We start from the raw sequence: 13,382 nt of genomic DNA, 5'->3' as shown, positions 1-13,382 counted from the left end.
AGAAACACCACCAGGTAAGAATTTAATCCTCTGGAAAAGCAGAGGGGTTTGCATCAGTGAAGGAAAACCACTGGGTTGATGCTGTTATGCACACCACTCTTTGTTCTCATCCTGACCTATCTGTCTCCATAATTTTCTCCTTTCAGGAGTGATAGGAAGAAATCGGGAGTGAATAATCAGTATTTCTGCAATAAATATATATTGCTGCTGGCCTATGATCTTTACTTGCTGAAGAAAAAAAAATAAAAAAGAGAGAGAGAAAGGTAGCCTTGCCCTCAGAGAAGAGTTTGGTTCCATGCTGGAGCTGCTCCATGGCTTTGCCTACAGTCAGGATGTCCTGCTGCATTCCCAGAGGATCTGTCTGGCTTTGTCTCAGAGGAGCTGTTAAGCAGCTCTGATGGACAGAAGAGACAGGAAAAAGTACTGCCCTGATAAAAGGGGGGCTTGGCAACAATTTGAAAGAGACTTTTGTGAAAAAGCAGAGCAACAGAAACAAATAACCCAATGCTGGCACTAGGGAAGTGCAAGGAGTGAAGCAAAGCCCGAGGGTAGGGAAGATTGGCTCTGGGGAAGGTGTGAAAAGCAAATCTCTTTTCTTTTGAAGCTTCTCTAATTCATGTTCACAAATGCCTGTGAATTCAAGAGAAGAGTGGTGCTAGGCAGGAAGAATCCATTCTAAGGGGTTTGGAAGGCTGGCAAGTGAAAAAAAGTTCCAGGGAATAAGAGAGGAGAGTTTGTTGATTTTTAAGTAATGTTCACAAAGATAAACTTATTCCATTTTAGGAAACCGAATGATGTATTGCTGAGAGAGCAGCATGACACTAACGACAGTTCCATCACCACTGAGGAGAGTTCCCTTCTCCTTTATCTCCTCTTCCACTTAATCCCTGACTTCACATCAGACTATTCCACTGACAGCACAAACAAGCAAGAATACACATCACACTCAGCAAGAAGCTAATGCACATCCTGAGCACCACCAAGCTAATCAAGGGCTTTTTAGACCACAGATTCCCCAGCAACCACCCATCAACATTTCCCTATCCAAACTGGATGTGTCCTAAAATAGCAGCCGAGATTTCAGCTGGTTTTCATGGAAGCTGTTAGACCAAAATCTCCAACACAAAATATGAGCCTTCGACTCAAAACCTGCTAGTACATAACAGAGAACATGATGCTCTTGCGCATGACCCAGTGAGGTATTTTTCTGACTAGACAAGGAGCTAATGGTCTTGAAGAAGTATTTTCTTGCCTTCTACGTGATGCAAAGAATAATTGGAAAAGCTGATATAATTCACCAGCCCATTTGGCATGAATTCCTGCCTGAGAATTTCTGTGCCTGATTTCAGTTGGAATTAAACACAGCATAGCACGCGATGCTCTCACCAAAAAGAATCCCTAGGTTTGGTAGACCTAAAGAAAGAAGTTGGAATCACATCTTGTGCTCCTGGCCTTGTTTTTATGTGGATTTACTGTACAGGAAATCTTAAAATAAAATATATTTTTAAGTAGAATCCCAGAATGGTTTGGATTGAAAAGGACCTTAAAGCTCAACCCATTCCACTTCCTGCCATGGGCAGGGACACCTTCCACTGTCCCAGGTTGCTCCAAGCCCCATCCAGCCTGGCCTGGGACACTTCCACGGGTGGGGCAGCCACAGCTTCTCTGGGCAACCTATGCCTTGCTATCCTCACAGGGAAGAATTTCTTCCCAATATCCCCTCTAATCATTTCCTCTGGCAGCCCAAACCAATTGCCCTTGTGCCATCACTTCAGGCTCTAGTAAATAGTCTCCCTTCAAGAGAGAGACAAGATAAAACCCTAGCAAATACCTCACTTGGGTTGTGCAGGTGTGTGACTTCCACAACCTCTCCCAGCCAGCCACTGACCTGAGATAATGGCTTCTTCTTCTCTCCACAGTGGATGCCGCCAATGAAAACCATGTTCGGCATGACAGGCATGGGATACTCAAAGACAAAGTCGATTCTCCTCAGCCAGATGGATCCATGACTTAAAATATCTGTCATTGTCATTGGTTTTTGGAGGAACTCTGAGGCCAACTCTTCAAATGGAGAATAGACAATATTGCAAATGAAGGACTCGGAAAGGGCAATCAGGAAGTTCTTCACCCTCTCGGAGAAGGTCATGTGGTCGGTGTATTCTGAGTACATGCGTGGGACGTAGGATGGCGGGTCTGGGCCTTGAGCCGCGTGAACATCCAGGGCACACGGAACCAGCCGCAGGAAGAAAACACTGGGGATGGAGAAGCGCAGGGCAATGATCTGCCCACAAGGTGACACAGGATCCGTGAATAGGGCATCAAAGTGACTGTCTCTGATGTACTTCATCAGCTCTTGGTTGTCCAGTAAGGCCTTGCAGAAAGCATGAAACATGGTTCCACTCTTCCGGTAGTCTCCCAAAAGCTTCCAGAATCTCACCAGGAAAGGCTCTTGGCTGAAAGTTCTTGCACTAAAGGAGCGTATGTGTTCTTCCATGTCGTCCTTCATGAATGGCACAGGGTAGGTTTTCAGTTCATAGACATCCGAGGAGTCAATCAGGATTCTGTTATCTGGTGCGATGACCACGATTTCGTGCCCTCTCTTGCTCAGCTCAACCAGCACTTTTTTCATGCTGAGCCAGTGGCTGCCCTCCATGGGGATCACTAGCAGCTTCCCAGCAGCAGCCGGGCTGAGGAGGCACAGGAAGGGGAGAAGCAGTGCTACCAGCATGGTGTGGGCTGTGCAGAGAGGAACCCTAGCACCAGAGAGACCAGGGGTGCTTTGCCAGCTTTTGTAGCTGTGCTGCACCTCTGCCCTTTTGACTCGCCTCCCATTTCAGGTCATCAGACCTTTGCAGCAAGGTCAGAGAAAGCAATAAATGATTAGGAAAGATTCAGGGTAGGTTGGATTTCAAAGGTGGCTTTGCATGAGTCAATAAAGGTGTGTCACCTTCACATATGCCAAGCTAAGATTATTACCTCAATGCCACCTTCTTCCCTCAGCAAGACCCGAGCTTTGCAGCACTTCTTGACACCAGCCCACCACACTCAAGGTTTGAAGACTAAATGCAGAGAAAATCCCTGAAAAAAATGTACCCACATAGTGGATGGGCAGCAACACTGATGATCCCACATGGGAGGACTGTGCCTTTCAAGAGAGCACTGAAGGGACTCTTTTCAATTGCTGCCACTGAAGACTGACAGAGTTGTTATAGACTGAGGTAATTTATCTTTTTTTAAAAGCATTTTCTTCCGTAATGAAACTGATGCAAGTTACTTACAGTAAAGATTAATATGAGAAATCAGTGTGTTACTGTACCTGGGGTTTGACTTTTGCTTTTTTTTTCAGTAGGCAAAACCAGCTGGCACCCCTGAGAAAAATTATTTTTCCTTATTGCAAACCTGCATTTTTGGGAAGATAAGCAGTGTCTCAGTTTGGAAAGACAGGGGTCTGCTAGGGAGGGCAGGGCCTCCCTTGGAATGGAGAATGCGAACCCCTTCCCTCTGAATTATTATAATTTTGAAAATTGAGGGCCTCTCAGACAAAGATGTGCGGATAAGAACAACAGTTCATTAGTAGTATCTATACCAAGGCAAACAAAACAACAACCACCACAGCATCAACAACAAACAGAACCAGGAATCTACTTGGCCGCGGGCACTTTCCTCTTTGCTGCAGTTCCAGGTACAGCCAGCAGGGGCGCTGGTGGCTCCCGGTGGGCGGGGCGGATGCGATGATCCCCCCGCAGCTGCAGGGGGCAGTGTGGGGCGGGTTCGGGGAGCGCACGGAGATGGCGGCTTTGTCGATCGGAAGGGAGGTAAGGCATGGATCAGGAACTCCAGCGCTGTGGCTGAAGAGGCAGGAGGTCTCGGCAGGCAGGGGGTGCAGGCTACAGAGTAGCAAAAATACTCAGAGAAGTGCCAAAGAAACAGCAGGGGGCGGGACAACAGTGACCCTGCTCCCCGTGCGGGGACAGGCCCCTCTTTTAATGAGGCAGGGGATAAACAGGTCCCAGTTCAGTGGCTGCTCCCAGGAGCAGGGGCTCACCCCACTCCACAAGAAACAGGACGGAGCTGCTGCAGCAGTGAGTTCCTTTCCCCAAGCAGCAGCTCCACCATCCTCCTCCAAAAGCCCAGATGAGTGAGTGATCGATAGTTTCCCCTCCCCACCATCAGTGCCTCTTAGCAACTCAATGGGAAAAATTCCACATGCAACAAGGAAAGAAAAGGAAAGAAAAAGCCCAACCCCCAACAAGCAGCCAGCAGAAAATCTTTCTTCATCTCTCCATATAACTTTCACCTACCCCTTATCCTATCAGGTATAAAATGAAGTTGCAAAAGAGCATCTCACCCTTGTACCCCAGATAACAAAGACCAACAACACCTCTCTAGTTCATAAAGTCATGAATCATTCACAGCCCATGAGGGGTCAGTTCATGACCAATGTTGGATCAGTTGATGACCTCAACCCTGTGTCCGGGTCCTTCTAGGTTATAAATTGCTGGCAGTTTAATGCTGGTGATAATGTCTCATGAAAGTTTATAAGTAGGTGAATATGGGAAACAATTTCCTTCTCCAAGGCATTCTGGGCTTTAAATCCTTGCTAGAGTTTGTTGTTTTCTTTTTTTTTTCTCCCATGCAGTGCTCCTTCCCAAGCCTGGTGGGAAATCCTGGACTTTGATGAGAACCTACCCTCCAAAAGGAGCAGCAGCTCCATCACCCACACTGATCCCATATTGGTAGTTTACAACATGGATTAACTTAATGGGAATTTTTAAACAGCTCAGAGAAAGGAGATGCACAGAAGACGGGCCATAACCTCAGACAAGGCTGCCAAATGAACACGGGAATGTTGACACACAGAAGCTAAAATGGAAATTTACAGGAGATATCCATACCCAGAAAAGCTTAAAACCTAATTCAATAATCTAAAAAAGAAGGGGAGGATGGAACTGGAAAAGTATTTCTTTTGAGGGCTTAGATATTGACACCTTGACAATAAAGGCAGATGGAAAGGAATCGGTGGATGGTTGCAATAGAAAACAGATAAAATCTTCAGTCCTATAACTTCACTGTGGATGAAAGGAGAGGGGATATATGGAAGTATGGACAGACAGTCCATGAAACAGCTGGGAAAGGAGTATACTGTAATTCTTCAATTCAACAGGAGAGATTATCATTTGCATAAAAGCTACATGTCACTTAAGTTGTCCTAATTAAGTCTGATAAGGGTTAGGTTTGGCAGGATGTGGTATAATCTGAATGCTGGGTATTAGGAGATAACATTTCTGCATCATGCAGGATATCTATCTTTAAACACCAAGCTGTTGTCAGTCAGGATTTGATGTAAGGATCTGAGTGACCTCCCTTGCCCAGGATGGCAGGGGATTGGAATGAGATAATCTTTAGGCCCCCTCCAACCCAAACCATTCAGCCATTCTATGATGCATTTATATTTTTGCCTTTTCAATATAAAAACAAACAAAATTTTGTACCTGAGACAGTTTTTTCTTCTGAACACAGTTAATCCCTCCAATAAAAGCCATGTTTGGCATCACTGGTCTTGGGAACTCAAACACAAAATCGTATCTCATCAGCCAAAAGGATCCACGGCTCAGGAGTTCAGTCACTGTCACTTTCTTTTTGAAAACCTCATATGCAAGCTCTTCAAAGTTATCATAGATAGGCTTACAGTAAAAGAGCTCCAGCAGATCAACCAGCATGTTCTTCACCCGTTGGGAAAAGATCATGCTGTCTGAATTATCCAAGAATAACCTGGGGACATAGGAAGGAGGGCTTGGACTCTGGGTAGCAGCAGAATCCATTCCACAGGGAAAGCCCCGCAGGAAGTAGACAGAAGGAATGGAAAGATACTCAGCCACCAGGGGCCCACACATCAGGATGGGATCTGTGAAAACCACGTCGAATTTGCTCTCTTTCAAGGACTGCATCAGCTCCTCGTTCTGCAGAAGGCTCTTACAGTTGGTGAAGAAGACTGAAGAGATTTCTATCGTGCTTTGATACGAGGTAAGAACAACACTCAAAACAGATTGTTCAATAAAATGGGCATTAACGAAGGTCTTGAGCATTTCACCCAAGTATTCATCTGTGTAAGGTATTGGATACATTTTCACTGTATAATTCTGAGGCTCCTTTGACTTCATATACAGACTGGTGGAGGGTACAACCACAACAACTTCGTGTCCCTTTTGCTGCAGTTTCTCCACTACTGGGCGCATGCTGAGCCAGTGACTTCCATCCTGAGGTACCACCAGGATCTTTCCACCTTCAGACAAGATTAAATACAGTGTCAGGAGAAGAAATATCCAGGTACCTCGGAAAAAAAGAGCCATTTCGGTGGGAGTGAACCAGAGGGTTCTACTCCAGAGGGATCCACACCGGCCTTTATATGACCGTCCATGCAGACTAAGCAGGTAATTTATTTGCTACAGAAGTTAATATTTAACTTCCCTATTCGGTTGTGATTAGCCTGTGATTTTTCCTATGCTTGTGGAAGGGAAGCCCTGTCCTTAGAAAAACATTTGTACTTTCTGTCAATGTTTAAGCTTCAAAGTCTGTCAGCACTATGTCTGTGACACCAAGAGCAGGGGGACTTTGTTAACAATAATCGTGGTTAAAACAATTGACCTGGTGAATACATGGTGAGAAGATAGTAAAAATACACCCAGCAGAATGGATGCAACTCCATTCCTCAGGACACAAGGCTGATGTTGAATTCCCACCCCCTGGAAGGAGCCAAACCTGCATCTCTTACAAAGATGTCACAGCCATCAGAATGTACCGTGCAATCCCAAATCTGAGGAGAACAATCCCCATTGGCTTTTTTCCTCTTGGCATGACACCAAAAAGTTGACCTATAGATGGGTTCAGGGCAATCAAAGGGAAAGGAGGCCAGCACAGGGACACAAAAAAGGAGTTTTGGTCTTTCAAGGCTGCGGCCTTGAAAACCCTTTTCATGTATTGTGAGCAAGACAAAATCTAGGAGGAGGTGTGACACCTTCCACTAATCCCACTGCAGAGATGTTTTGTCTTTGTGCAAGTAAAAGCAATGCCAGAGCAAAGCCTTTTGGATGGTGCTAAGGAAGAAGTCCTTGTGAAAAACTCTCATCAGCACCAACTTTTTCCGGTCTGTTTATAAATGGTGATGGGACTCCCAGCATCCTCAGCTGGGACAAACAAATCCTTCCAGCCTTAGGCAAAGGGATTTGTCTCGTGACACCCAAAGGGTGCTGCGACTGCCCTGAGTAGTTCCACTCTGTCCCACTGGACATGAAGGGACCATCCTTAGACATGGAATACCAGTTTCTGGAGAGGGCCAGCACAGGAGGGGTGGGAGATGGCGCAGACTGAAAGCAGGAGACTGAGTAGATTAACAAATAATTCTCATTAAATGCAGGAAATCTGGATGCAAAGAGTTTATTGCAACTGCTGTGACAAGAGCTGACCAAATTAACTTGCGGCTTCCTGCTTGGTGTGTTTTCTACTCTTGTCACAATTGGATTTTCAGTGGCAAAACCACTTGGCTGAAAACAGCCAGAGATGTTCACTTCCCTTGACTACAGGAGAAGAAGTCTCTTGGTGGGATGGCCACACTTTCTCATGGACTCCACAGACTCCCTACTTTTTGTACCAGACCATCAGAGCAAAAAATATGGGAAAAGCGAAGCAGCAACAGGAAGGGCACAAGAAATTAGAGCTAAAGGGAGGACAGACCAAGAAAGGATGAAGTTCTTAGATTAGCACAGGATCAGCTGAGGTCAGATCTAAGTTGGGTAATTATTATTGTGAAAATTAACAGCCAGGCTCATTTTTCAAAGCAACAGATAAGTTTATATGTGTTTGTTTTTCACGATGAGTACCAAAGGGCACCTGGACCACACTCAGCTCTGAAGGGTGTGGTGCTCATTACCAGCTCCTGTTCTTTGTGCAAAGAAGGAGCTGAGGAACTGAGGATTCCAAATGTGAGAGAGCCAGGTGCCTGTTTGGAGGAAAGCCTTCCCCACTTCATACCAAAGAACATCAAGGCTTGGTTGAGCCAGGACTGTAGGTTTGTTTCCCTCTCAGAAGTGATACAGCTTAAATTAATAGAAACCTTGTGAAAAGGAGAGGGTTTTAAAGCAGGACTTGTCCTCTTTTAAGCCCTGTGCTCATGAGTAAAAGGTGTTTATTCAATTACACTTTTACTTTACTTGAGCAGTGACCTAATCAAACCTGGGGTTAATTTAATGTTTTTATTTAACCAGTTGTTGAAATAAGTACTGGGAAGTTTAGGTTGGAAAAAAAAAAAAACAAGGAGAACTTTGAGAGGTGGCTATAGTTTAAATTCCTGAACTTTGGTTTAATTGAATCATACTAACTCTGGTTTTCTGAGCTGGCCAAAAAGCAATTTTTAAAAAAGCATTAATTTTGGCTAAAGATGAGACTGTCACCAGAGGGTCTCAGGCCTCATGATTTTTGTCTATTGGCAATATCACCATGCCAGCCTTCAGGTAATTCTCAAGGCAAGATACTGGCTCTGATTCCTGCAAGCCTTGTGTTGAACTTCCAGAGACTTGATTAGTTGGAAACTTGGGATTTCTGTGCCTGTTAATGAAGGTTTACTTGCTGCTGAGACAGATCCCCATGCAAAGTGCGGGACAAGAGGAAATCAGCCTGAGGCAGCTTAGTCAAGGTGTAAATGCAGTTTGTGTTCCTGCAGGCCCAGCCCTTTGGTCTCATGTTCTCCCACAACCTCTGTGATGATCCTTACACAATTTAGGATTGGATTTCCAGCTGGATAAGATAAGTAGGGCCAGTTCTGCACAGGCCTGAGCTCCTTCAGCTCAGAGCAGCTCCTCCCTCCACAGGACCACATCAGATACAGCAGAGAGGAACTCTTATCTGGAATGAGACCACAGTGCCCCATTCCCCTGCCTGTGGAAAACTATGGAAGTGGTGTACAAGAACGGCCTGTGGATTCCTTGTCTGAGAAAGGATCTGCATTTTGAACCTCTTGTTCTCTCTCCCTCTCCCAGTAATCCTTTTTCTTTTCTTACCTTTTACGGGTTCAATAGGCTTTGAAGAACTATTTATTCTTCTCATAGGATTATGTTTCTGAACAGGAATGACCAACCCAGGGCTTTACCGGTGTGTGTGAACAAGGCAGATTTCACTTCTCCCCAATGACTCACTTTACTCTCGTTTACACCCGGCTCTTGGGCACTATTCAGAGGGCAAAAGGAGAAATTCCTCTGCTGTGGAGGAAAATGTAGCTAGAAAAGGAGACTGAAGAAAGTTGTGAAAAATACACAAGATTTTTCCAAGTGTGGAACAGGTGATTTTCACCTATCGGGAGTGTGAAGACAGGAGCTGGCAGGGATAAAATGAGGGCAGGATGTTTCTACCCTCGTAGCAAAGTTACAAATGCTTTGCTGCTCTGAGACCTTCAGGATATGAAAGTCAAGACTTACGTTGTGTAATTAGCAATAATTAGCCTCTTAAATCGCAAACTAGAACCACTCTTGTGAGCGCTTATGTGATAGAATGGCTTAGACATAATTTTATCCTAATATTCTCATCAATAATATTATTATTTGCCTTGTTAATCAAGATTAGAGGGCTCACTGTAAGCCTGTCAAAGAGCATAAAAGAAATCTGAAAGAAGAAAGAAAAAACCCCAGACCTTCAGCTCAAAGATATTGCGCAGGGAGATTGTGTGACCACAACTGAGAAGTGAGGGAGCAATTTCCTAGGAAAGAGATTGGTGTCCAGCTTTGTGCCTGGAAAGAAATGTCCACTGCTACCATATCAGAGGTGACATGGTGATTATCAAAGTAGATTTAGATTTCTAGATTAGCTTTAAAAACCCTGCACAACAATTCTGATGAAAGCAGATGTCAAGGAACAGGTATGATAAACTATCGGAGTTCTGCATTCAAGTATCTTTCACCAAATCCATGTATGTAAGATTATTTTTTGCCATTTCAATGTGACATTTATATTTCACCCTCACAAACAGGAGTAACTTAACACAGACAGCAAGTTTGGAAAGCATTTGTCATGAAAACAAAACTCAAGTGAAGAAACTGCTGCTGATGAGCCTCGAGTTAAAAACAAAGGATGACTCTTGGGCTTTTGATCCAATGAAAGAAATACCTGTCAGATGCCTTTAAAATTATATCAAAACTGGATCAGGTTGGTGATTAATACACGTACACTGAGGACAGGAATTTCCATCTGATAGACGAAATTCCTTTTTTGTTTTGTTTGTTACAAAACCCTCATCTATCAAGATTATTTGATTTTAGCCAGTGAAAAACAACTACCCAAACCTGGTTGAATTAAATCATGACCAGAAATTAAAACCAAAAAATCAATAGCGATAAACTTCTGGAAACAAAATAATGACTTTTCATTGGGAAATGTACAATATGTAGGTGAAGGAACATTACCTTAGGCAGTGGTTTCTCCTTAGCACAGTTGATCCCCCCAATAAAGACCATGTTGGGCATCACTGGCCTGACATACTCAAACACAAAGTCAAACCTCAGGAGCCAAACGGCAGCGGAGTTCACAAGGTCCATAAGGGACACATCCCTCTGAAGAACTTCTGAGGAAAGCTTGAGTGCTTCTGCATAGTAATCGTTGCAGTACTGATGCTCCAGGAGGGAAATCAGGGCATTTTCCACCCTCTGGAAAAAGGTCATGTGGTCTGAGTTGAAGCTGAAGAGTCTTGGGATATAGGACGGAGGGCTCGGGCACTGTGGGGCTGCAAAGTGCAGGTTGCAACCGAATCCCCTCATGAAGAACACAAAAGGAAGGGAGAGATGATGGGCCAGGATGGTCCCACACATGAAGATTGGATCTGTTAGGATGGCATCAAAGCCACTTTGGTTGAGGAACCTCAGGGTCTCCTGGCTGTGGAACAGGTCCTTGCACTGCCCAAAGAAGGTGTTGTAAGTGTGCAGATAGGCCTTGTAAATTGCCAAGAAATTGAGGGGGAAAGGCTTCTCCGTCAGGTGCACGGCGACATATTCCTGGAAGGAGTTATCCAGCTCCTCCAGGGTCTGCCTCACCGGGTGCGTGACCACCTTGTAGGTCTGTGTTGTCTCCATCTGCCAGCTCACCTCAGGAACCAGCACCACCACCTCGTGTCCTCTCTCGCTCAGCTTCTCCACCACTTCCTTCATGCTCAGCCAGTGGCTTCCCACCATGGGCACCACCAGGAGCTTCCCTCCATCTGAGAGGCTGGGCAGGAGCAGGAGGATGGAAATCCAGGCACAGCAAAGCCTTAAAGCCATGTTGCTGTGATTGGAGTAGGGGCTGTGGAAGAGATTTCTCCTGCAGGCTGTAGCCTGTAGATACTTTGGAAAGCAACTGAGGGGTGGATTTTTTACACTGTGCTCTGTTATAATCTATTTGTTAATGATTCACAGCTTTGGATTGTGGGTGGTTTATCTTGCCTTTTCCTTATTGCAATATCTTATGTTTTCCTTACTTGGAACGCCAAGATTTGGTGACCCTTTCAATGCTGAGTCACTGGAGCTCCTCAGTGTTCAATGAGTTCCTCAACCTGCTACTCGCATCCTTCAGGACTCCTCATCTTTGTTGTGTCTTGTGTTACACCTTGGCCAGGACCCAGGGAGGCGACCTTGCTGTCAACAACTCCCAAGCCCACAGCAGCAAATGAAAACAGCCTCTCCAGGTTGGAGACACGGATGCCAGGGTGATTCCTGCAGAGATGGAGCAGGAGACCCTGAGGACAGGGCTCGGGCTCTCCTGAGCTGGCAGGAATCTCCTCAGTGCCAGGAACACCACAAAGAGGTGCTGAGAGAGGCTGACTTCTCTCTGTCTAGCCCAAGTTCTCACTTTACAGAGTTGTTTCCCAGCCTGGGAGGTGGCCCTCAGGTAGCTGAAAACTCCTGCCCACCAGGAAGAAGACCAGCACTAAATGTGTTTTAGCAATCACTGCAGCCTCAGGTTTCAGACCTGACTCAGCCAAGGGGCAGGATCAGCACGGACGTGATTTCCCCAGCCTCACAGCATTGCCATTGATGCCAACATTACAAATAATGCACCCCAGGATATTCACCCCAGCCATGCAGCCTCCATCCCTCAGGCACACAACTTCCCTCATCTCCCTTCATACTACGGTCAATGTACCAAAATGAACTGCATGTTGTTTTCCTCAGATCAGCCTTATTGATTTTTTCCTGTTTTACCAATGTCTTTAAGTATTCTAGTAGGAAGGTGGCAGGGAGCAGTTTTATGTCAGGATCAGTTTTGAGAAAACAAAACTTTTGAGCGTCAGTGTAGAGGAGAGAAGCTGTGTGGTAAAAGAGAGAAAGACACTCTCTGAAGCTACTATTCTAAACACTAAAGAAAAAACATCATAGGAACAACTACTAAGTTTGTTCAGATTTTCATAAAGCACACTTGGAACTGAGCAGTGGGAAGCTGATGAGTTTAGCAAACAGCATTTTCCCACAACAGAAAGATTAACTTGTGTATTTTGTGATGGCACCCCAGGTGTTTGCTGAAGTGGGATAAGGAGAGGGCCGGCAGGGAAATGTCCTGCCCTCCCCTCCCTCCTGCTGCAGGATCAATTTTCCATCCAAGTCTTCAGTGTAAGGAATGGGTGCAATGGCAATCCCAGGACAGGTGAAGTTAATCATTACCTCAGCGTTTGTGAATTTGCCAAAAACTCCCTCACTTGGCCTTGTTATCCCAGCCAGGAATTCTGGAATTTGCTGGGTTCAAGGCTGGGCGAAATCAAAGTTGCTCCCTGCTCACACATGAGCAAAGGGACAGAGGGAAGGCTGGATTTGGTGCAAAGTCACCAGTTTGGGGACAGCCTTGTCCAGAGCTGGGGAAGGGGTTAAAAAATCTCCAGAGCTGAGGCAACTGGGGGTGTTTATGAAGAAAAGGAGGCTCCAGGGGCACCTCGTCGCTCTCTGTGACTCCCTGATGGGAGATGGGGTGGGATTGAGCTGATTTGCTGTGTCCCAAGGAAAAGGATGAGAGGAAATGAGAGGAAATGTTGTCAAGTAGTTGCACCGGTGGAGGTTGCGAGCGGGTTTTAGGAAAAAAAAAAAATCACTGAAGAATGGTTAAGTGTTGGAATAATTTTCCAAGGGAGGTGATAGAGTCACCATGTCTGCAAGTGTCCAAGAGGAGCGTGGATGTGTCATTTGGGGACATGGTTTAGGGGTGATGATGGCAGTGGTGGCGTGAGGCTGGGCCTGGTGATCCTGCAGGTCTTTTCCAAGCTTGATGATTCTGTCAGGTGCACACTGGGCCATTCCAGGCTCAAGAGGGAATTGTTAGCGTAGCTCCAGCACACAGGCCAAGGCTGGCATAAATCCATGACTGGAGATCCTGAAATA

General features: G+C 45.5%; 1 protein-coding gene across 5 annotated transcripts in view; it reads right to left on the bottom strand.

Annotated features, from left to right (window-relative positions):
- Positions 1-13,382, bottom strand: part of LOC136293079 (UDP-glucuronosyltransferase 1A1-like) — a 76,870-nt gene that overhangs the window by 49,568 nt on the left and 13,920 nt on the right. Inside the window, exon 1 of one of the 5 annotated variants that reach the window (XM_066189367.1) lies at positions 10,449-11,115. The exons of 2 other annotated variants lie outside the window; for them this stretch is intronic. In XM_066189367.1, coding sequence (XP_066045464.1) covers positions 10,449-11,111 — 663 coding nt within the window. In that variant the 5' untranslated portion in view covers positions 11,112-11,115. Of the gene's footprint in view, positions 1-1,888; positions 2,729-5,492; positions 6,356-10,448; positions 11,116-13,382 lie in introns of those variants that run through there. 2 more of the 5 variants (XM_066189359.1, XM_066189366.1) reach the window with 2 other exon arrangements.

Source organism: Chamaea fasciata, unplaced genomic scaffold (genome assembly GCF_029207755.1).
Source record: "Chamaea fasciata isolate MVZ Bird 193981 ecotype frontalis unplaced genomic scaffold, bChaFas1.0.hap1 SCAF_8, whole genome shotgun sequence".
NCBI classification, from domain to species: Eukaryota; Metazoa; Chordata; class Aves; order Passeriformes; family Sylviidae; genus Chamaea; species Chamaea fasciata.
The sequence above is the reverse complement of the archived record's forward strand: the minus strand, read 5'-3'. Positions and strand labels throughout refer to the sequence as shown.